General features: G+C 35.7%; 1 protein-coding gene across 1 annotated transcript in view; it reads left to right on the top strand.

Annotated features, from left to right (window-relative positions):
• The window catches only part of LOC115215508 (signal transducing adapter molecule 1), a 95474-nt gene that overhangs the window by 56784 nt on the left and 13465 nt on the right, over positions 1-25225 (top strand). Inside the window, exons 2-11 of the mRNA XM_029784671.2 lie at positions 1962-2046; positions 8334-8409; positions 9335-9433; positions 10741-10826; positions 11834-11900; positions 15383-15458; positions 17458-17576; positions 20681-20766; positions 21708-21802; positions 22236-22321. Coding sequence (XP_029640531.1) covers positions 1962-2046; positions 8334-8409; positions 9335-9433; positions 10741-10826; positions 11834-11900; positions 15383-15458; positions 17458-17576; positions 20681-20766; positions 21708-21802; positions 22236-22321 — 875 coding nt within the window. The remainder of the gene's footprint in view (positions 1-1961; positions 2047-8333; positions 8410-9334; positions 9434-10740; positions 10827-11833; positions 11901-15382; positions 15459-17457; positions 17577-20680; positions 20767-21707; positions 21803-22235; positions 22322-25225) is intronic.

The following is a 25225-nucleotide window of genomic DNA, read 5'->3' as shown; positions in this document are numbered from 1 at the left end:
TTTTATATTACAGACTCCTAAAGAAAGTCATTGATAGAAAAAGATGAACATATAAAAAAAAGTAAAGAATTTGGAATGTTGGTTTGTACTTTGTAAAGAATTCCTGATTCTGCTAGTCATCTTGGTTGTAGTCTCAATTCCAAGTAATGATGTCATTTCCCTCCCAAGGCTTAGTCTAAACTCTCTACAGTAAATCATTTGGGATGAGAAAATAGGGCTGAACTTTTTTTTAATTTAAAATAAGTATTTTATTATTTTTGTTTTTAGATTAACATAGTTTTTCTTTTACATCTATTCTTTCTTTCCTCTCTTAGGTTTTGTTTTTATCTGCTAGTAATTTAGTGACTTATAGAAGAGTTTTTTGTCTTTAGCCTATAAAGTTACTAATTGTTTAACTTTCAAATAGACTTGGTTAATTATTTTTAATTAAAACGTTTTTTATTGTTATATTTGGGAATTGTCATGTTTTTGCCAATTAACCACATACACACACTATGAACTTGGTCTTCAATTCTGCTTTATTATTATTTTTGTGCTCTCTGTCTGAAATCTTTCATCACACAGCCTGTGACCTCTTTAGAGACTCCTCATCGCACCTGTTTCCTCCTGTCCTGGAGGGGACACAAAGCTTAGAGAGTCACTAAAGCAGTCACAGGATGTGTGATGAAAGATTTCACACAAAGGACACTAAAATAATAATAATAAAGTTGAAGTAAAGAATGAATATATCACTGCATGTGGTTAATTGGCAAAAATATAAACATCTTCAAATATAGTAATCTGTTTCAACACACAATTTCAGATCAGGAATTGTGCAAAACAAATACATAAACGTAAAAAAGTTCTTTGTTTTTGTTTTTACTAAAAACTCACAAAACATTAATAAACAGGAGGAATATGTGTTGAATTAATAAATATCTTCATCCACTTTTTTTACTCACATGGGTTATACAGACTTTCACTCTCTGAGTCAGTTCTTATCTAGAGTTATTACTCTCCCTAGTCTGAGGACCATGTTTCACTCGTATGTTTAATTTTTGGCATTAATAATGAATGTTTAAATTTTAAAATTCCTTTCATAATTGCAAAAGCTGCCCTGATGTTCAGGTACTGTACTATGCAATTCAATGTCCAAGAGGTTGCTGTTGTTTAGAAGTTCTGATTGAGCAGATCTATGATCTATGATAGTCATGACTATACCATCTGTTTAGGAGTATGTAGGACCATGTGTAATTTTCTTATTGAAAATGGAAAGATGTGTTGTGAGGGTGATTTGGTTTCTATTTTTAGTAGGTTGAGAAACCAAGCAGATAATCACATTGGTGCATGCCAATGGATAAATGATTAAAATATACGGCTATTACTCATAAAGCCACGAGTTCAGATTTTATCTACTGTTAATTATGTTGTTTCCCAGTACTTATCACTGTACAACTACAATAGATCTATGCTACAGTACAATTACACTTATCATCAGCATCACTATTTTTACATCTGTTTTCATATGCTATCATGGGTTGGATGGGACTTCTGAAGGTAGTGTTTTATGGCTGGATGACCTTCATGATGTGAAATCCTTTTAATCAAATCTCATTATTGGCTTGTCATTAATGGCTATATTTAACTGGAACATAGGTAGTGACCTTAAGGTCACTACATAAAACATAAAAATGTTCTTACATGAAAATAAAATGGAAGGTGTTAATTTATATAGGAACACTTTAGCGTAGATGGTTTTGTCTCATAAAATCAGAGACTGGTCTCAGTCAAATTGGCATCAAAAGCGTTAAGGATTATAAAAAAAAGACATGCTAAAGGTGGGTGTACATCAAGATGAAAATAATGTCTACACACCCCACTTTTTTAGTGCTTGTTTTAAATAATTTGATAGCAATTTTTCCATGTCTTTGTTGTACCTTAAAAAAGAAATAATTTATTGATTTGACATTTTTGTATTTCAGAAAAAGCCACCAATGAAATGCGTACAACTGAAGACTGGGGTCTTATTATGGACATCTGTGACAAGGTCAGTCGGACTCCCAATGGGTAAGTATTTCTATTCTCTACTCTTGGATGAAATGTTGGCATAGGTTCTTTTTTTTTTTTTTACTTCACATGTTGCAGTTTGTTTTAGTTTGCTTTTTTTTTTCTTCTCTTTACACTTTATCTGAATGTATTTTAAAAGTACCCACATACAGATTGACATCCATTTCCAACAAGGTCAGCTTTACCTTTCACCTTTCCAGGGTTGATAAGTACTAGTGAAGTATTGTCAGTATCATCATTTAATATGTTGTCCATGCTGGAATGGGTTAGAATGTTTGACCAGAGCTGGCAAGCTGAGGGGCTGCACCAGATTTGACATGTCTGATTTGACATGGTTTCTATGACTGGATGTCCTTTCTAATGCCAACCACTTTACACAGTCTGCTGGGTGCGTGCATTTACATGGTGCTGCATGGGCCCTTTTCCATGCGCTTTTACTGTGGTTAAATAAATCAACTATATTCCTCTCTTCTGACTTTGTGTTTATGTAAAATCACTCTTCTGCCATTTGGGTTAAATGGTTTATTTGTATGAATGATTTTACTTTTTTCCTACCTTAATAATGTCCCTTCTTACTGTTAACAAAGGCAACCAATTGGCAGAATCATTGTTGTGCTTTGCAGGAATTGTTCCATTTCTTAACATTTTCTATTCAAATCTTGCTGAGTTCAGCTTGGTTTTTCCTCTATCAGGTCAGTAAAGTCCCAGTCAAATACTGGGGTTGATTTCCCCACTTCCTTCTCTCTTTCTCAGAACTGATTGATCTGTGCTCTTATTGCTGATTGTTCAGTTGTGAAACAGAGAATAGATTTTGCTTTCCTTATCATCATCATCATTTGTCTATCCTGCTCAAATAAATGAAATGGCAGCTAAACTCTTTCACAGATTCTGTTGCTTACAAGCATGCATCTCTTCTGCCCCATAATGCTCACAGCATGTTTGTTTAATTTTTGTGTTTGTGTGGAAGTTGACTGATTGATTCATGTATGTAAGGAGAGAGGGATGCTGTCTATTGTTTGTGTGTCTATGGAACATGTGTTTGTATGTGTATGGTACCAGTCCATGCTTTTGTGTGTATTGTACAAGTGTGTGTGTGTGTATGTGTGCATTGCACCAATCTATGTTGTGTCAATATGGAATGTATTTGTGCTGTGTGTCTGCATGTGGGCTATATATTATTATTTTTACTGTCTTAAGATAATTCTGTATAATTATGCGTGTGTGTGTGTCTGTCTGTGTATATTTTAAGTTGGTTCACTGACCGATGTACACATGTGCAATGTTGAGCAACTATTAAGGACTGAAATATTTTCAGGTCATAAAAAAACAATACAGCCTTTTGGCTTTGTAAAAGATGTAAGAGGTGGGTGATTATGAAAGGTCATTTTGAGATGTTTAGATTGTGTTGTAGATTGACATGTATATTGTTCAGTTGTTAATAAAGCAATAGCACCAAATGACTTGTCAAAGTTTAATGTCATTACTGTTGTTGTTGTTTTACTCTACATCGGTAATGACAAATCTGTGACTTGTGTCTCCAGTAACACGCTTCAGGTTTTCAGCTAGCATGCTGACATACAATCATCATTTTACATCCATTTTCTATGATGCCATGGATTGGATTGGTCATCGTGACCTAAGGGAGTTCTTCTTCAGAATTACTACCTTCCTAGACATGTCAGAGGACTGCATCTCAATTGTACATTTGTTTTTGGCTTAGTTTTTACAGTTGGATGCCCTTCCTAACACCAAACACTTTACAAGGTGTACTGTGCTCCAACATTTGTAAGGGTCCTTCTGCTCCTCAAGACCTCAGAGTTCTTGCTGTGTCAGTTCACTGAAGGCAGTGTGATTAAGCAAGTGAACAGTAGACGAGGATAACAGAAGAAAATGAGTCTGAATAGAACAAGATTATGGTGATAGAAATAGGGTGACTAAGGTGTGGGTGAGGGCGAGGAGGAGAGAGTGGGGATAAAATGAGTGACTTGGGAAAAGGGAAGGATGATTGGTATTGCAGAAAGGGTGATGTTTGAGGATATTGGGTACAGTCTGGTGGTGGGGGAAGACCCTTATTACACAGGTGGCCTAATTTAGTGAGTAAGAGAGAAGGTTAGCATCAGAAACGCGAGAGGGTCAGACAAGTTCAATGACCTCAACACAGGTAGCATGGTATAGTAAATAGATGAAAGTGGGGAGTGATACAGAGAGTTAGAGGGTGTCAAGGAGGAGCAAGCAATGATGAAATTTGAGAAATAAAAACAATCTCCTGCAATATCAAGTTCTAAAAAAAACAATCTATAAATATTTACCTAAAACTAAAATACATGTATACATGTAAGTGATACTCCAATAATTAAATTAAAATTTCATTGTGCCAGTCTAAAAAGACTCACCATCATTGCCCTAGGTCAATCTGATTGAGTACACCTATGATCAAATGCATTCTAGATTTGAATATCTCGTCTATTTAAGTTTACATTATATCTAATCTATTTAAGGATTCCATTATCTAATATGTTCTCTCCCTTTTTAAGATTGTAGGATATAATTTGAGGTATATTTGGCTGACACTTTTAGCAGCTCGTAGATTTCTGATGATGATTATCTTTCCATCACTTGTACTGAGTGAATTTTCAAAATAAAAATTATACAAAAAAGACATGTTACGGAGATGTACTTGCATAGCAAGTGACTTGATCTGAGATCATGTGCTGAAACAAAAACAGTTGCATCATGGAAGATGTTTATAAGCCATTTAAAAACACACAAAAACCATTAGATTCACTTCAACATTTAAATTGAATTTGTCAAAATATTTTCGTTGCTTTGAACCCATAACCTGTTCACTGACAAAATTCCATGCTGCATCTAATTGCTTATATAAGGCATGGTTGTTTAGAATTAAAATTACCATTTTACTGTGGTAATCACTTTTATACTTTTATCATGAAGAAAAGGTAGAATCTATGACATTATGAGGTTGGGGTGATGTTTCTGTAACTGGTAGGAGGAGGGCATGGAATAAGTAACTACAACTTATGGGTTACTGCATTAGTGGAGTGATATATTGGGTTATCCTCAGACTGCATCCAAAAACCAGCTTGTGGTGTTAAACTTGATGACATTTTAAGTGTACCACTCACATTGTATTTTAAATAAATATCATGAAACTGTTGATATAACTAGACCTCTATAGACAGCTTCAACCCCAAAGAAATATTAAAACTAATGATTTAAGCATGACTAAATAAGTTTGTACAAATGATAGCAGAGGATTACTTGACAGAACACTAATGGTCTTTAAATTATAGTATTGTGCTGCAACCTGTAAAGGCTTGTACTTAAATCCTCTGCCAGCAGTTAATTTAATTTTATATTCTCTCAGCTTCACTTCAGTGGGAATGGCTGTATGATCAACTGAGAGTGTTTCCCCGAACTAACCTACTTTCTGTAATGGAGTGGGAATTACAGTCATCTTTTTGTTATGCAACTGCAGATAACCACCAGCCTTTAAGATGGCCTCCAGAGGCTTAGGAAATGTGTATTTTTATATTGAACTAAACAGCTAAATCTGATCATATTGGAGCTTTGTGATTAGATTTAACTAGCTATTAAGTCTCACCAGTTTCACAGCTTTATGAAGCTATTGTCTGTCTGTGAATTCCATAGTGTTAAGTAAGTGGGAAATATATCCAGATTGGATGTTGGTGTACTGTAGGTAGCTTTTTGGTGAGAGAGAATTGAACTTGGTGCTACAAACCAACAAAAATTTCATCAATTCAACAGTGTTTCCACTCTTGTCAGCTATGAACTATACTATTTGGAGTTCTCTATTTAAGAGATGAGGAATTATTTACATTTGACAGATATTTTTGTCCTCATCTTGTTTGTTGTTACTAACCCAAAGATTCCGAGTTCGATTCCAGGCAGTGATCTGAATAATAATAATAATAATATAATAATAATAATAGTAATAATAGTAATAATAATAATAACAATAATAACAATAACAACAACAACAACAAAAAATACTTTAGGAATGAGAGCCCAGGTTCAAAATTTCCCCAAGACACCTGATGAAGGCTGGAGGGTATATCAACCGAAATGTGTTAACAACGAACAAGATGATGACAAATATCTGTCAAATGTAAATGATGTATACTATTTGGAGTAGCTACTTAAAGCAAGATAAATTCAGCCATTGAGAGTTGAGCATCTTCATCAAGGACTCCTGCAGTACACATTACAAACCACCGGGCTTTCTATTCATTGTCTAGTATTACTAACTTGGTTAAAAACCTTATGTTATTTTAAGTTTCTCTCTTTTACATTTTAATTCAAATCCTGATGGATTCGTTTTACTATGCTGCGTCCCTGCTAATATTGGCTTCGATCTGATTAAAGGAAGTGAACGTAATATTTTATAATCATTGAACAAATCTCAAAAAGTAGTACCAATTAATGGTATTTGTTGGTATTACATTTAGAGCTTCTGTTTAACCCCAGATCAGCCTTTATCCCATAGGCATATGATCAAAGATGTTTCAGATGTGACCATCCTTCTCCCTTTTTATTCATCCAAAACTACTATTGTTCAATACATTCTTCCTTTTCTTTGGTTTAGCTGTTGTTTCTTGCAAGTCAAGTAACAGTATATACCTGCCTTCATTGTGTCATGACTTGAGAATTTATAGTGATGTAACTCACAATTACACATGCCACTGTTTCAGTTGTCTGCACATGATACATACGTGTCTACTTGTGTGCTAAGCTGGAGTTTAAACATAGAATATTTAACTATTGACAGGTAGGGATGCTGCTCTAACCATTGGATTGATACCTCCCTCCTAGAACAAAACAGACATACACACATGCTTGATGTTGGTTACAAATTTGTCATGAAAGGTATCAGTACTGTAGTGGATAGAGCGAGCATATAAGGTTGGCAGAGAAATGGAGCGATAAAAGAATTGAATTAGTCAAAGTATGTGACGGAATAATTAGCTTTAATTACTCTTGTGTAACACAACAGCAACAGTGATCTCTGCCTGTGCACTGATAAATGAGTAAAAGGATCATTTCTATGAGCTCCTAATCTTGACTACCTTAATAATGATAATGAATGATAGTGACATTGTTATTATTGGCTAATAGTTTTAATGGACATTTTGGGCAAACACCATAATAGCTATTCTAATGTATTTAGAGGCTATAGTTAAGCTGTATGGAATGAAGAAGGATCAAGGCCCACAGAGTTCTGTGATGCAGTTGACTAAGTCATTTGCAACACTGACTTTAAGAAACCAGCTTGTTACCTGATCACTTACCACTCAGGCAAATGCACAAGTCAGATAGGCTACATAGTCACCAGGAAATGGGATAGATAGATAGATGGCTTGAGCTACTCATTTATGGACCCAGAGACATAAAACAATTTGCAGAAAGATGTCGAAGGAAAAATTCTGTGATAATACATAGGAATAAAGAAGTATAAGGTGACACATATGATGAGAAAGCAATAATATAGTTGACTAGGAGTTTCTATAACCTACTACAATCAGATCTGTGGATGGAGTATAATTCCATCTAAGTGAAAGATGACATGATAGTGGAATGGTATGAAAGAACCATAGAATCTAATAGATAAGTCAATTAAAAGAAAAATGGAAGACAGTGAATATCACAAAACAGTATCAGATAGCTAGAAGAGATGCTTGGCATCAGGTCTTCTAAAAAAGGAGAGAAGCTGAAAGTAAAAGATTTTCCAATGTTCTATAGTGTGTGTGTGGATGAGATGTATTTTTTATAACAAAGCAGTGTGACTGCATGAATCAGGTTGTGAAAAGTGTATATAATATCACTGATATATTCACCTTCACTGACACTGAAAAGTAAAAGGCACAGAAATGCTACTGTGAGAGGTTGCTGTAGTCTGAGTAAAGGAGTTCCTAGTGATCCAAGTGGAAGGAACTTGTTAAAGAAGACCAAGGAAGAAGTAATGAAGGCTGATCTCAGTTGGCTAAACTTCACAAAAGAGATAGCAAAAGGCTGCTAGTGAGATGTGTTGGAAATGACTTAAGCTATACAAGTATGAAAAACAGTCAGCAAATGATAGCAATGATAATATCACCTGAAAATGATTCCAATTTATTATGTATACCATTGTTTGCTTCCACTCTAAATTTTTGGAAAATACAGACTTTGTTCAGTTGTAGATTCATTCTCTAAAAATATTGATGCCAGAATTATCGTTCTATGTCTTTGTATCATATTTTTATATTTTTCAGGCCCAAAGATTGTCTTCGTGCTATTGTGAAACGGATGAATCATAAAGTTCCTTTTGTGACAATGCAAAGTTTAACTGTGAGTCAAAGTTTCTACATTTAATACATGACACTTTGATCCAGTGAATCTACCATTTGTACTAGAGTAATGATGTTGTTGGTTTAACTAATATAGTGGTAGACTAGACTATGTTCAACTAATTCAGACTCTATCTGGGAGACTATGCTGTGCTGGTGAAGTCATCATAATACTGAAACATGTCCTGGGTTGTCTCCCGGATCAACTACCTCCAACCTTGTTCACCATTTACCTCACCTTTATACTCATCTCTAATCATCTGTCACTCTCTGTATACTCTTGTAAACTTACCTACCCATCTTTTCTAATCCATATAATCCATATTCTCTCTCATACTCACTTTCTCTTATTCTGAAAGTATTCCCAGACACTTTGTCATTACCATCCTTATTTCTCTTTCCAGTCAATCCCACCCACCCTCATATAACATGAGGTAGCTATATACCTCCACTGTAGCAAGACACCTGTTCTTGTCTCTGTACCAAATTTTAGTCTCTCAACTTCTGACATAAAGCCACTTCCCTTTCTAGTGGGCAACAGATTAAGTCTATCATCAAAGAACAATAATGCTCCCTTTGAGTTTCTGTACAGTTTCCACCTACCTAATTTCCCTCATATGGCTGGGGTCAACCCAAGGCTAATGACCTTGCTTGAATCTTTTTACACATGCCACTGGCACAGGTGCCAGTAAGGCGACACTGGTAATGATCACGCGCAAATGGTGCCCCCTGGCAACAATCATGCTCAGATGGTGCTAAAGTTTATTAATTAAAATTATGTAAAAGATTAAAAAAAAAATCTGAACCTCAATAAATAAAAAAAATCCCACATTTTTTTTAAGAAATCAGCCCTTAAGGATTAAAGTCTATATCATCTTAAAGATACCTGTAGTTTTTCATCTCTTTATTTTTGTTTCCATTTCCAGCTTCTGGATGCTTGTGTAAATAACTGTGGTCGACCATTTCATTTGGAAATTTGCTCCAGAGATTTCGTGTCTGAATGTCGCAATTTTATTGGACAAAAAGTAAGTCTTTTGTTGCGCATTACTCAATAAGATTACTAACTACTGTAGGTACTAAATGACTTGGTTTGTTTTAAGAATTTCACTTGTCTTGCAAAAATATCAGATTACCAAAAGCAAGGTCTTTAGAATTACTTGAGTCACATTTCCAACACCAAACATTGTACATTGTCTTCAATTCTTCCTTTAACTGAAGTTTGCTTTACATGATACAAACAGTTTTTAACTCGTCATGATATTGTGAATGAGAAATGTCATAAGTCTTGAAAAAGCATGGAAAAATAGGTTTGGGTGGAGATGCCTCTTCAAATATGGTGACAAAAATTGTATAGAAAAATTTCTTTAGCAGTATATAATTATTGCAATCTGTAAGATGACTAAATATATCACTGTTTGGCACCTTGGGCAAATGCCATCTACTGTAGCCTTGGAATGAATTGGAAAAGCCATTGCAGGATATATATGTATCTAAATATTTTGCCAATATGCATCAATGAAAGATGTGGCATCAAAAAAATAAAAGAAAAACATAAATATTTCAAATAAAAAAAAATACCTTGTGTAATATTTGTTTTGTCAAACAATGCTTTATCACTCCCACTATCAGAAACGCTGCGAATCAGTGATTGGTTTGTTGGTAACTTGTAACCAATGATGTTATTGTTCATCAAATAGCAATATGAATTCTTTTATTATTGTTGTTAGCATCAATGAGTATCTGTTGTCAGCTTTACTTAAAGAGACATGTGACTTGAAGTGAGCTGATTGAAATAACAAGAGAAGGCCATATCTCAGAAATGATTTACTAAATCACACACCATAATGACTGTATTGTCTGTAGTGTAGCAATCAGGACATATTGTTTCTGCATTATTTTTTAAACTGTTTGTGTATGATCAGGATTTTACTTGTAGTTGCAGAAGAGACAGGCAGGACAGACTTAATTAGTGGAGCACTAGTTCTGCAATTTTGCATTTTTAAGCAACCTCTCAGCAAAATTAGCATGCTTTCTTTAATGTTTAAAGTAAAATGGAGGTTGTGATATTAAACCAAAAGATTACTTTGTTTCATTTCTAGCATAAGCTAAAAATATCTCTAAATATCTATTTTGTACATGTGTAATGCGCGCGCGCGCACACACACACACACTATCTGTTCAACATAAACACACACAGGCAAAAATTGTAAACAGTTTTGGAAATGAACAATATCGAAGTTTTCATCAACATCCTAAGAGAATCTGAAATATCGATATATATATATATATTTCATCTTATCTGAAATAAAGTGTTTGTTTCTTTTGTTTTCAGGCTCACCCAAAAGTAGCACAGAAGCTGAAGTTGTTGATAAAACGATGGGCAGAGATGCCAGAATTCAAAGATGAACCAGCTCTAAAGTAAGTCAAATTAATATTCTTAATTTTTAATTTAGGTTTCTCTTTTCTTAGTTTTCATCTCCATTTTTTGTGGTTATCACTGTCAGCAGCTGTTATTAACCCAACTGGGTAATTATGACCCAAAATGTTCCAACCTTTGGTCGCTCTACCTTTTTTATGTCCAGCACTGCATTATCCATTGTGTCTGATTTTAAGATAATAAGGTATAATCAGACGGATTTGGCTACTATTTCAGTAGGGAAATGCACTGTCTGGCTGTTGTTTTCTGCTGATGATCTTGAAGGAAATGTTGGAGGAAATGCTTGTGCTTTTTATATCAATTGGGTTCCAGAGTGGAGGTTGATGCTGCAGACACGGGACATTCTTTTCTTCTTTGTCTTCCCAATTGTCTGCATTGAGTACCATACTCCATTACACTTTGTATACATCTTTTGTATGAGAAGAAAATATTTTGTTGCCAACCGAAGCTGCTTTTTTAAAAAAATGTATTTTTATACCATTTATTCTACAGTAAATATATACTTTCATTAGGCCCAGATTCAGCAATAATTGTATCCATTCTCTAAGAAACATAGCTAAACTATTGTATCCAGCAGGCCATCAGTGCAGTCTATTGTCTTCAATTTATGGCTGCTGGTTTTGCCAGATATTCTAGTGTGCTGTTATTTCTAAAGCCCTTTTTGTTGCTGACAGTATGCCAATGTCTTTATTGTATCTTCTGTGCACTTCAATATGCATTTTCTATAAAGTTATTGTCGGCTGCAGAGTGACAGGTATGCTTGTGGTGAACTGAATGAAACCTACTTTTACTTTTGGGAAGTGCCATAAATGCTGAAACAGTTATTGTTGTATTTGAATTTTCTTTTTCCTTGTTTTGCTTCCAATCATTAATAAGTTGTGTCTCCATCTTTGATAAATATCAGGCAATTGTAAAACCTGTCTTTTTTCTTTTTTGTTTTAATTACATAAATTTATTGAAATGTTATTATTTTGATAATTCTCTCTAGCTTGATGCCATCGCTGTATGAAAGCTTAAAAAAAGAGGGACATGACTTCTCCGATCCAGATACAGTGGTAAGCATTAATTTTCCTAATGTTTCCGTTTTGAAATAACTTGTGCAATTTTATTTTAAATAGTCAATTGGTTAAGAAGTTTATTTCTCAATCACAAGTTTCCAGGTTCAATCCTGCTAAGTGGCAACTTAGGCAAGTATCTTTTCCAATAGCCTCAGATTGACTTAAGCCTTCTGAGTGAAACTGGGATTGATGGAAACTATGTGGAAGCCCATCACATGGTTTGTTCCTGTAATTCAAAAGGGAAGCTTTGTTATGCACACTGTCCTGCTGATTCTGCAGGAAGATTACAATAAGAGTACACATAAGTGGAATACTCAGACACTTACATGATAATTCATTGAGGAAGCACTTTGTTGATCACACAGCTGGATACTCGTTGATATTTGTAGTAATCTAGTTATTGTGTAGTAAATGTTGTCTAATAGATTACATAAAGATACCATTTAAGATTTTGTTAAGATAGAGGTCTGAGATGGAGCAGACCAATTTGATGGTGGGTCTGGACAGGGGTAAGTCATCTTGGCAGTGGGTATAAACTAGGGCAAGCCAGCTTATAATTTGGAGGATTACTTAATTGAGGCTTATATGTCTTTGTTGAATAGTAACAATTGGTAAAAATATTTAAACTGAAAACCTTTTTGTCAATGAACCAGAACTTTAGTAATATTTCCTAGCTTCAAGTCTTATGTCTCATTTTAGGAACTTGAGATTGCTTAATTTGCTTTAAAGTTCTCACTTTTAGTTTAATGTAGATTAACATAATTAATGTATCCTACCTGTGGTAAGTAGCTATTGAATTGAACTTATAATCTAAACTCACTTGTGGAGCACATTTACTGGCTGGACTAAACTTCACAACATCTAAGGTTTCAACTATCTTGAATGGTTTTAGTAGTTGTTAAATTATTTTTATTGATTAAATGTGTGTTTAAATGCTTATTTGATAGTCAACTGCTCAACATGGAGAGAAATTAAATGCAATAGAAATATGGGATATATAAGAAGCAAAATCAGTTACACAAATTACAAATGAAATATATTAACATAGAGTTACATAACTACATAATCTCTTTCGAATAGAAGTGACAATGATAATAGTTATCATTGCAAAATACATTCAAATATTAAACATGTTATCATCATAGTAACTCCCACTTTTCCATACTTGCATGGGTCAGACAAAATTCATTGAGGCAAATTTATATAGCTCTTCCTGTTGCCAACTCTTGCCTGTTTCCAAGTAAGGTAATATTTCCTCTAATTCTTTGAACAGGAATAGAATTACGACCAAAATATATATACAACAAGCTTCTTTCAGTTTCCATATATCAAATCCACTCAAAGGCCTTGGTTGTCCTTGTGCTTTTGGAGAATACTTTTGTCTTAGGACTGTGTAGTTGGACTGAACTGTGTGGTTGTGTAAGAAATTTCTGAATCAAATTCTTGCATATGTAGAGAAAAAATTTTTATTTGTTTTTATTTGCTAATTTTGCTTAATATTGGTGAATTATTTTCCCTGATTATATAATTGAAGAGGAAAAGCCTTGTTTATACATTTCTTGTGTATAATATCTCATCACTATATATACTGTTTTATTGTTGACTGCTTAAATTATAAAGATCACATGTGACAGTGATTTGAATGTTAAAAGGTTAAGCAGCCATGACTTATTTCATTGACAACTGGTCTGGTTTTTATGAGATTTAAAATAATATATGATATCAAACATTTGAGCTTTACAACTGCATTTTTCTGACTTGTGTCAAGTTTCCATTATTCATTTGCTTACATATTTCGTTGAACAAATTCAAAGCTTCTGTTTAATTTTTTTCCACATAGCTCTGGAAATTGATACTTTACAGTCTAGATATTGGTTACTTTGATATTATAAACTAAGGTACCATGTAGTCTATTTAGTCATGAGTAAATCATACTCAAACTTTTCTACCACTATTATGTTGTGTCCTTTAGCAAGATTCAGTTTTCAGCTCATCTGAAAACACCTCTGTAACTCTTATTTTATTTGGTGATTAGAAAGGCATTCATAACACTCCCAGCAACAGTTCATAGGCTAATTTTTATGTCTTTTTGCTCATCCTTAAAAACAAAAATCAAATGTAAAACTACTAAAACATAAATAGTAAAACTTTGTCCTAACCTGTTAACTTAGGTCTAAGGTGTGTATTCAGGGACGCCAAAGAGAATGAAAGAAACAAATAGGTACAGTGCATCATGTGACCAAAAATAAAGAGTAGACAACAACATATCATGTGACCTGCAGATGTAATCAGAAACCACAGTGTTATGTTTGCTTGTTACTGATATTTCAGTGTAATAGATGTCATTTTTATGTCAGTTATTGAATATATATATTTAAGATATAGGTTGTGTATATTTTTATATCATAGCTGTAATATATTCACTCATTGAGCTGTTCTGAGTTTCCTTCAACATTACACTCATCTGACAGGACAAAGTGAATCATTATCTTAGAATTAAAATATAAATACACATAAACATTAAATACATAGGGGTGTCTGTGTAGTTAAAGAGTTCACTTCACAAGCATGTGATTTTTGGGGTTTGATTGCACTGCATGACAACTTGGCTGTAGTCTTCTACAGCCTCAAATTGACCAATGCCTTCTGAATGAAATTGTTTGGCAGGAACTATATGGAAGTCCATTTAACTCTCACACATACACACACACACGTTTATATGTGCATGTTTGTAACTATGTGCCTTCATTTGACACCCACTTTGCTGATGAAGTTGTTTACGTCTCCCATTAAAAAGAAAAAAAAACAACAACCGTTTGATATGCAAAGTTTTGAATAAAATACTTTGTAATTGGAAAACAAGGGTTGGTGTCAAGAAGCAGCTAGCAGTCATAAAATACTACTTCAAGATTTGTCCAACTCATGCCAGAATGCGAAAAGTGGCTGTAAAAAGTGATGATAATGAAGAATGCTAATGAATGATAATGAAGAATGCTAATTATTAATTGGTTTTTACGAAAGCAGAGCAATTAAAGTGTACATGCATGTATAATTAGGAAAGCATTAATATTTACAAACTAGATGAAAGAAATATTCATTACAAAGAAGTTTAAAATTTGATTTTAAAACTGAAACTTGACAAGTTACAATTATTATTATAAGGCAGCGAGCTGGCAAAAACGTTAGCACACAGGACGAAATGCTTAGCTGTATTTCGTCTGTCTTTACATTCTGAGTTCAAATTCTGCTGAGGTCGACTTTGCCTTTCATCCTTTTGGGGTCGATAAATTTAGTACCAGTTACGCACTGGGGTCGATATAATCGACTTAATCCCTTTGTCTGTCCTTGTTTGTCCCCTCTATGTTTAGCCCCTTGTGGGCAATAAAGAAATAAGAAATAAGTTACAATTATTAGTTTTATATTCCTAGTCCTTTGATGCATGTTTAGCTAATCATTTTTTTTTTCTTTTTCTTTAACAGCCAAAGAAAACACCAACACTTATTTCAAATCCTGATGCTGTTCAAACACAACAGGAAGAAGATGACATAGCAAAAGGTTAACATTTCTTTATGTTGTCTCGTTGTTTGAATATCATCATAGATGGAGTTTTGGTATTTAGGGAAGTTTTATATGTCCTTAAGGGTTAGCAAAAAGATTATCTGGCTGTAAAATAATGCCTCAATGATTATTTGTCTAACCTATGATAACATTGAAAAACATGTAAAAATGAATGAAAGATGTGTGTCTATTTGGTTGTGTGCATGTCCAATGAATCTGTATAAACATATTTATATGCAAGTGATGCTCCACTGGATGTGCAATGTCAGTGTATACGAACAACAGATTACAAATGTCTTGAGAGAAAAACTGGGTATAAGAGGAATCAGATTAGTGTGCAAGAGAGAAGACTATGTTTTGTGGTCATGTAATGTATGGAGATGAAGGCAGCTGCATAAAGTGACATTCACTTAATGTGGATGGAATTTGTGGAAAATGGAAATCCAGAAAATCTGGGACAAGGTAATGAAGACTGATCTAAGGATGCTAAGCCTCACAAAAATGACAACTGAAATGACTGGCAATATGCTGTACTTGAAAAAACCTACCCATTACAGCAAAACTACTAAAAGCATTTTGTATATGAACTCAATTGGGCTCCATGTCCAATTTATCACTCTCAGTCTCTCCTTTCCCTCTTATTTTTCATCACTCTCCTAACTACTGCATTATTCTGCTGTTGTAGTTAAATGAGAACAGAACTACATGTTTCATTCATTTTCTCTACTACCTGTCATCTCCTCCCCTCCTTGAAATCATTTCTTTTTGACATCCCACATTCTAAACATTGACCATTCTCCATTCTTATTTTTCACAGATCATCCTTTATCTTTTCTTCCCCTAATTAACATCCTACTGACACCCCCTTGCTCACAGTTGACTCTTGAGTGCCACTGATAATATGTAACCCAGTGCAACCTGTCGTGTGGTCAGGTTATTGGTGACTACACCAGTAACCACACCAAGCTTCTTTGGTGAGGAGGGTGATTTATTGGACATGTTGTGGGATGGAAAACAAAACCTGTCAAAGGGCAGAAGAACTCAGGAGTCAACAGCCATCCAATAATGCATGAAGGTACATGGCCTAGTGGTTAGGGTGTTGCTCTCGCAATTGTGAGATCATAGTTTTAATTTCCAGACTGGCTGCATTTTGTGTTCTTGAGCAAAACACTTCATTTTACATTACTGCAGTCCACTCAGCTGTAAATGGGTCACCCCCATGTTTGCTCTATGACAGATTGGCATATAAGGGTGAGAGGGTGATTCAAGAAAAATCACCCAAGCAGATGTCTCACAAGCCATATTTTGCATTCAGCAATCAAAAAGAGGATTTGTACAACCAACCTGTTCTGTGAATCCCAATTGGTTGGGATTAGTTGTTCAACCAAATCAAAGGATGAATGATGCTACTTATTAACACTGTTTCTACCATCAACTCCCCACTATCTTTATTCACTTCTATGTACCTCTGATCCACCTCACATCATTGCGACTTTATCCCACTCACTCCTCATATTTACCCTACCCATGGTTATATTATTTCACCCTTTCTGTATTGCAAGTTATCACCTCCTCTCTTGTGAGCCACTTCTATTGGCATCCATCTTTCATTCTGACCACCTTTCCCCCAACTCATATATCAACTATTCCTCCATCCTTATTCACCATTCATTACAATCACCTCTGCCCTCATCTCTAATCATCTCTCACTTACAGTATTTCCTCTTTACATTCTGAGTTCAGGTCCTACTAAGGTTGACTTGGCCTTTCATCCTCCCTGACTCACAAAGTTCTAGTCCAATGCTGAGTTCAATATGATTGATTATATCCTTCCCACCTAATTTCAAGCCTTGTATCTTTTAATAGAAATTATTTTTCGGGTTTTCTATTGTGGTTTTGTTTCATCATAATTATGATGTTATACTAATTTGAGTAAATTCGTTAATCAGTTTTTTTTTTTTAATTAATTGGTTTTGATGTGTTTTATATTTTTCAGCCATTGCTTTATCATTACAAGAAGCTGAAAAATCCAAAACTGGTGGTTCGTTATACCCATCAGCTTCTACTGCCCTTAGCAGCAGTAATACTTTGCCCAAAAGCAAAGAGTATCGCAAAGTATGTAAATTTTGTGTTTGATTTTTGTGTGTATGTTTGAAAATAAATATTTATTCAGTCTAACCTTTACATTACTCTCTACCTCTAACTGTTCATACTTTCTTTTCATTCTTTGTCTCTCAATTTTTCATTTTTTGTTCTCCAGATTTAATCAAGTAGTTGTTAGAAAAATAACACAACAGATACTAAGTTCAAAGGTTGCTTGTGCCATTTAAAAGCCAAATTTAATATGCAGAAGTTATCATGTTTGTCTAGCCTCTTTAGTTAGTTGATTTTTAGGACGTTGCTGTGTTTTACATCTTGTCTGTCTGACTATGATATATATGTCCATTGTTAAGTAATGATCTGGAGAATAAGCAATCTATACAAATGTAGAGATCAATAGTTCATATAGGCCAGTCGAGTGGTCTGTTACCCTGGAGTTTGCGCCTTAACTTTAATGGTGAAAGTAGTGCAGTAAAAGTGTGTATAAATAGTACAACAATAATAATAATCCTTTCTACTATAGATACAATGCCTGAAATTTTACATCAACCCCAGTACTTGTCTGGTATTTATTTCATTGACTCCAGCAGAATTTGAATTTGGAACATAAAGAAAGAAGAAATACCACTAAGCATTTCATCCAGTGTGCTAACAATTCTGCCTGCTTACCACCTTAATAATAATATTTATAATAATAGAATAATAATGGTTTCAAATTTTGGCATAAGGCCAACAAGTTTAGGGGAGGGGTTTACATTGATCCCAGTGTATGACTGTTACTTCTTTTATCAACCTTGAATGGATGAAAGACAAAATTGACCTCAGCAGAATTATACACTACTTTCAGGGTGGTGAGCTGGCAGAATCGTTAGTACACCAGGTGAAATGCTTAGCAGTATTTCATCTGCTGTTACATTCTGAATTCAAATTCTGCCGAGGTCGACTTTGCCTTTCATCCTTTTGGGATCGATTAAATAAGTACCAGTTACACCCTGAGGTTGATGTAATCGACTTAATCCCTTTGTCTGTCCTTATTTGTCCCCTCTATGTTTAGCCCCCTGTGGACAATAATAAAATATATTATAGGTTGCTATGGCCTTCAATGATAAGGCATGTCCCTTTGGCTACTTTGTCTGAAGATGCAGCTGAATGCCATGGAAAGTCTAAAGCAACAAGCCACTGGACCAGCCTAAATAGATTATGTATGTCAGTGAGAAATTAGAATGGATAAGGTCTCCTTATTTGTTCGTTGGTCACAGAGTTCAAATCATACTACTGGAATATTAGTTTCTGTAGGGCTATCTAGATAGCAAATAGGTATCAGGCTTCTCTGAAAAATTTACCAGCATGAAACACTAATGTTATCCAGGAGGTGTTATTTTGATTCCTGTGCACTGAATATCTCAGAAACCTTGAGCATAAAGCACTAGCTCTAAGGGACTGTTATGGTTCATTAAACAACATTATTTAGATAGGTTAGTTTACTCAAACATTTTACCATCAACATTAATTGATCAAGTCAAAATGGTTTCTTATCTAAATATTGGAGTTGGCAGAGAAGTATGATGTCAGCCTCCCAACAAACTCTTCAGAGTTAGAATACCAGCTCTGAGGTTTTGTTGAGCACCTCCTGTTACCTTAGATCAAACAAATATATGGTACTGAGATAGCCAAATACAACATTCAAGAGCAACTCATCATTTGTCTGGCACTGAATAACATAGTTATTCACTGTATAACATAGTCTGTTATACTGTGAATGACTCAGTCTTGAACAGCATATAATCAAACTATGTAGTGCTAAATTTTTTCATCCTGCTGTCGAAAAGACAATATTTCTTTCCATAGAAATGAAGAAGCTAAGTTCAGCATTAACATCTGCTGTTTGTATTTTGTTCTCAACATTGTACTTTCCCTGACCAAGACAATAGTTGTAAATGGGTATTGTATGATAGTCTAATTCTCTGTACTGGGTTTGTGACCAAGACAGTGTTTTTAAGTATTTACTATATCATGATAGTCAACTCTGTTGTGTTGACGACTGATAGTAGTTGTAAATAGGTACCATTAGACCATATACTTCATTGTACAGTGTTCACAATCAAGGCATTTAACTGTCAACAGAAGCAGAATGGAATTATAGTATGCAACAGTGACTGTAGAATTTTAGGGGTTCATTGACTTATAGTGTCAAGTTTAATTCTTGCACCTGGAAAGACTGCCTGCAATAGAGCAACATCTTATCCAAGGAGATGTTTAGCTCTCATCTGCTTAATTCTGCAGAAACAAATGATAATCACAAGTCCTATACATTGTTGCAATTTGGTAAAAAGACAAGCAATAGAAATATTTGATATGTTCATTTAGTCTATTGGAAATTCTAAGAACAATCAGATTCATTTTCTAAATTGATGTGATCTTGGATTTTTTTCAGAGCTTTACTGCTTTGGTACCCTGTAAGTTCACAAATTTTTGGACTTCTTCAAAAATTTAAATTTTCAACTATTAGCATATAAAAAATCCTGTCCAGACCTGATCCCAATGTTGAATGTTCAAGAACCAAATGAAGGGCAGATTTTCAATCCTGGGATCATCCTGATTTCAAAAAAGTATAATATGTCTATGTAGAACAAATATAGAGTAAGATACAGGGGTCCTAGACAAACAGACAAACAGAATTTTACATCTATTATAGATTTAGCTGTATTTTATTAGTGTTGTAGGGATGGAAATTAACAAAATCTGTCAGCTCTGGTTTTTACTTAAATAATTTTATCATATTGCAACACTGCTGGGGCAACCAACCTATGTCTATATGTCACCTTGGACAATTGAGACATGTCTACATGTTATTTTAGACAGCTAAGACACAGCTGCATATGACCGTAGACAACTGAGATATGCTTACATGTCACCTTGGACAGCTGGCATTCGTCTGCATGTCATTTTGGAGGACTAACATGTCATCTGCATGTCCCTTCAGACAACTAACCTCTATCTACATGTCAGTTTTACTATGATATTTCGCTTGGTCAGCTGACACCACTTTACATTATGTTGTTTACTAATCACCAATAATTGATAACTAAGATTTCTTTCTGTCTCCCTTCCTGATACAGGTGAGAGCTCTGTATGATTTTGAAGCCGCAGAAGATAATGAACTTAACTTTAAAGCTGGTGAAATCATTAGTGTACAAGATGATACGTAAGTCTAATTTTCCTTATTCTCTTTTTACCTTATTTGTCCCCTCATTAGAATGTGGCTAAATGGTTATGGTGTTGGGCTCACAATCATAAGGTTGTGGGTTCAACTCTTGGATCAGGTAACGCATAGTATCTTTGAACAAGGTACTTTATTTCATGCTGATTTAGTATGCTCAGTTGCAGATGAGTACGAAGCTAATGCAACCCCCTTCTCCCTTCTGCTGTCACAACTTAGATGTTATTTTGAAGTAAAGGATGTGAGGCTGGTTCTTATCAACTCTACAACATTTGAGAGACAAAGCTATATAAGCTATGATTTAAATTCAGAGTATAAAGGGATATAGCTAAATACTGGAAGGGATTTTGTCTAGCAATCCTGCCAAGTCTACCATCTGCCAGCCAGTTTTTGTTATGACAGAATTGCAGAGAATGACAAAAATTGAACTGACAATGGATATTGTGCAGAGAAATGTGATGAGATAGTTGTGTCATGTGTTAAAGAAGAATACAAATGGGTGAGAGGAACGACGGAAATTAATGTGGAAGGATATAAAGGAAGGGGAAGGCCTGACTAAAACTGAAGAAGAGGGTAACTAGGGCAAGACAGTTGATGTAGAGGATAGGACAAAATAGAGAAGACTATCATAGGGCCTGAAAGGATAACTCCTACTTTAGCAAGGAAAATGGACTTAAAATGCTTGTTGATAAGAGAATCAGCAAAGCCAATAGAAATGATAGACCAGCAGATAAAATGCAAAATGTGTTCAAATTCTGCAGATATTAACTTTACTTTTTGTCTTTTTGAGGTCGCTAAAATTAAGTAACCCAAGTTCTGAGATTAACCAACTGTTGCCTCGTTCAAATTATGTAGCTTTGTGTTAAAAGTTATTTAAAATTTATGAGTTTGTGTTTTACATATCTTATGTTTTGTTGTTTTTATAGGGACCCAAACTGGTGGAAAGGTTTCAGTCACAGAGGAGAGGGGCTGTTTCCTGCCAACTTTGTTACTTCTAATCTAACAGCTGAACCAGAAGAGAGTATGTCTGTTTATATATTTATCCCTTTTATCTATGTCAGTAGCTTGGATGGTGGGAAAAGCTTTGGATTATTTTATCAAATTTTTAGAGTTACAATTTTAATTCTTAAAGTAAAATACAGTTAGGTGAACTGTATCATCTTGTAGTATCTACTTACTGTGGTGAGTTACACCACCCTATAGTACATCAGTGGACTGTCATGGAGAATCAAATACTTTGACACAAAATCATGCAAGTGACATTTTAAGAATCTCTTAACTTCTCAGTTGTCCTTTGCACTATCCACTCGGCCATCTGGCTTTCGTCAATTCAATGCTATAACATTCGTATATAAGGTATCAACATGCTTAGAACTGTATCATTAGAACTAACATGTGGTGGTTGACATCACAGTATTTTGTCTCATATTTGTGTTGTCTTTTTTTATCTTCAGTGAAAGAGAAAAAAGGTGTTCAGTTCAATGAAGAAGTAGATGTGAAAGTTATGGAAACTCTTCCGGAAGAAGTAGAAGTGGATGAGGTGAATTTCTTTTCTTTTTATCTCTAAATTATCAGCATCATCATTTAACATGGGTTGGCATGGGTTGGATAGTTTCACTGCATCCAACGAACCACAGGACTTTCTCAAGCTCCAGTGTCAGCTTTGGTTTGGTTTCTACAGATGGACGCCCTTCCTAATGTCAGCTGGATGAATAATGATAATTTAGTCATGGAATAGACCTAAAAATAAAATATCAAATTAATGTTTTATAAGCCCACTTATGAATGCCTTTCCTCCCTTGGACACAAAGACCGGTTGAGGCAAGCGAAGTCAATATAGAACCTCATCCGACGACAGACACCCATGCCAACCCCCCATGCTTGCGAAGACATGTTGGGGCAAGCGAAATCGAAATCGAAACCGAATTGAACCAGCCAGGATCCCTGGCCTGGTGGTACGTAAAAAGCGCTATCCGACTCGTGGCCGTGGCACGTAAAATACTCCAATGCGACCGTACGACAGGCACCCATGCCAACCCCCTTTGCTTGTGAAGACATGTTGGGGCAAGCGAAATCGAAATCAAATTGAACCAGCCAGGATCCCTGGTCTGCTGGTACGTAAAAAGCACTATCCGACTCGTGGCCGTGGCACGTAAAATACTCCAATGCGACTGTACGACAGGCACCCATGCAAACCCCCTTTGCTTGTGAAGACATGTTGGGGCAAGCGAAATCGAAATCGAATTGAACCAGCCAGGATCCCTGGTCTGGTGGTACGTAAAAAGCACTATCCGACTCGTGGCCGATGCCAGCACCGCCTCGACTGGCTTCCGTGCCGGTGGCACATAAAATACACCAATCTGACCGTGGCCGTTGCCAGCCCCGCCTGGCACCTGTGCAGGTGGCACGTAAAAAGCACCCACTACACTCACGGAGTGGTTGGCGTTAGGAAGGACATCCAGCTGTAGAAACATTGCCAGATTAGACTGGAGCCTGGTGCAGCCTTCTGGCTTCCCAGAACCCCGGTCGAACCGTCCAACCCATGCTAGCATGGAGAACGGACGTTAAACGACGATGATGATGATGATGATGAAATCCTATTTCTTGAAATAATTAGAATTAGCTATGGATTTATAAGGGTACCTTTGCACAGTCTCTCGAACTGTTAGAAATAACAACCAAATTTCCTCAAACCAAACTTTCCCATTGAAGGACACATTGGACAATGTAATCCCTTGATATACAAAATGATGGGATGATCACAGTTAGAATACCTTTGATTGTAGGTCTGTTAATCAGACTGTTCTGAGGGCAAACAGCATTAGAATGAATCTAGTGTAACCATACTTTTGTTTTAATCTCTGTAAACTTACCCAAATACTTGATCCTTTTTTTTTCTGTATTTTCTTTCCAAGTTGTTGAGTTAAATACACCAGCTTTCGAAACCTTTTATTTTATATTTGGGTTATACACTTACATCTATATACCCTACTTCACTTACTTTTAGGCAATGACTACCTTTTTCTTTACATTCACTTAAGACAGAACAGTTAGTTTTTTTATAGACATAGATGCTGTTCCTACAACTAGCACTTAGCAGTGAAGTTGGAATAGAGCTTAATATATAAACACACATGCACACTTTATATTATTATCATAAAGGCAGCAAGCTGGCAGAATTGTTAGCACGCTGGACAAAATGCTTAGCAGTATTTTGCCTGTCGCAATGTTCTTAGTTCAAATTCCGCCGAGGTCAACTTAGCCTTTCATCCTTTCGGAGTTGATAAAATAAGCACCAGTTTTGCACTGGGGTCAATGTAATCAACTGCCCCTGGCCCAAAATTTCAGGCCTTGTGCCTATAATAGAAAGGACCATTATTATTATTAAGTGGCAAGCTGGTAGAATCATTAGCATGCTGGACGAAATGGTTAGTGATATTTCACCTGTTGCTATGTTATGAGTTCAAATTCCACCAAGGTCGACTTTCATCATTTCGGGGTTAATAAATTCAGTATCAGTAAAACACTGGGGTTGATGCAATTGAATAATCTCCTCCTGCCAAATTTCAGGCCTTGTCTCTATAGTAGAAAAGATTGTTATTATTATAATACTTGGTGCAAGCATGGTCATGTGGTTAAGAAGTTCACTTCATAACCATGTCTTTGGGTTCAGTCTCAATGCACAGCACTTTGAGCAAGTGTTTTCTACCATAAACCTTGGGTGAACTAATGCTTTGTAATTGGAATTAGTAGACCAGAAACTATAATGGAAGCCAGTTTGTGTGTGTGCCTGTGTGTACATTGTATGCATGCTTTGAACAGTTCACATCTTCCAAATTCACTCACGAGGTATTAGTCAACCTATTGTAGAAGACACTTGCCCAAGATGCAGCACTGTAGGGCTGAATCTGAAACCATTTAACTGTGGAGCAAACTTCTTAAACACATATCCAAGCCTGCACCTAAATAAATACATGTTTCATCATCATCATCATTTAGCGTCCGCTTTCCATGCTAGCATAGGTTGGACGGTTCAACTGGGGTCTGTGAAGCCAGAAGGCTGCATCGGCCCAGTCTCATCTGGCAGTGTTTCTACAGCTGGATGCCCTTCCTAACGCCAACCACTCCGTGAGTGTAGTGGGTGCTTTTTACGTGCCACCCGCACAGGTGCCAGACGGAGCTGGCAAACGGCCATGGACGGATGGTGCTTTTTACGTGCCACCGGGGGGCCAGGTGAGGCTGGCAACGGCCACGATCGGATGGTGCTTTTTACGTGCCATACTCCTTATCCATTTCTGTTATGGATTGAATAAACCATAGCTCAAAAAAGTACTCTATGTATTAGTTGTAGAATCAACAAACATATATGCACAACATTCGAGCGTGGTTGTTCCCAGTGTCACCGGACTGGCTCCCGTGCAGGTAGCACGTAAAAACACCTTTT

Source organism: Octopus sinensis, linkage group LG9 (genome assembly GCF_006345805.1).
Source record: "Octopus sinensis linkage group LG9, ASM634580v1, whole genome shotgun sequence".
NCBI lineage: Eukaryota > Metazoa > Mollusca > Cephalopoda > Octopoda > Octopodidae > Octopus > Octopus sinensis.
The sequence above is the reverse complement of the archived record's forward strand: the minus strand, read 5'-3'. Positions and strand labels throughout refer to the sequence as shown.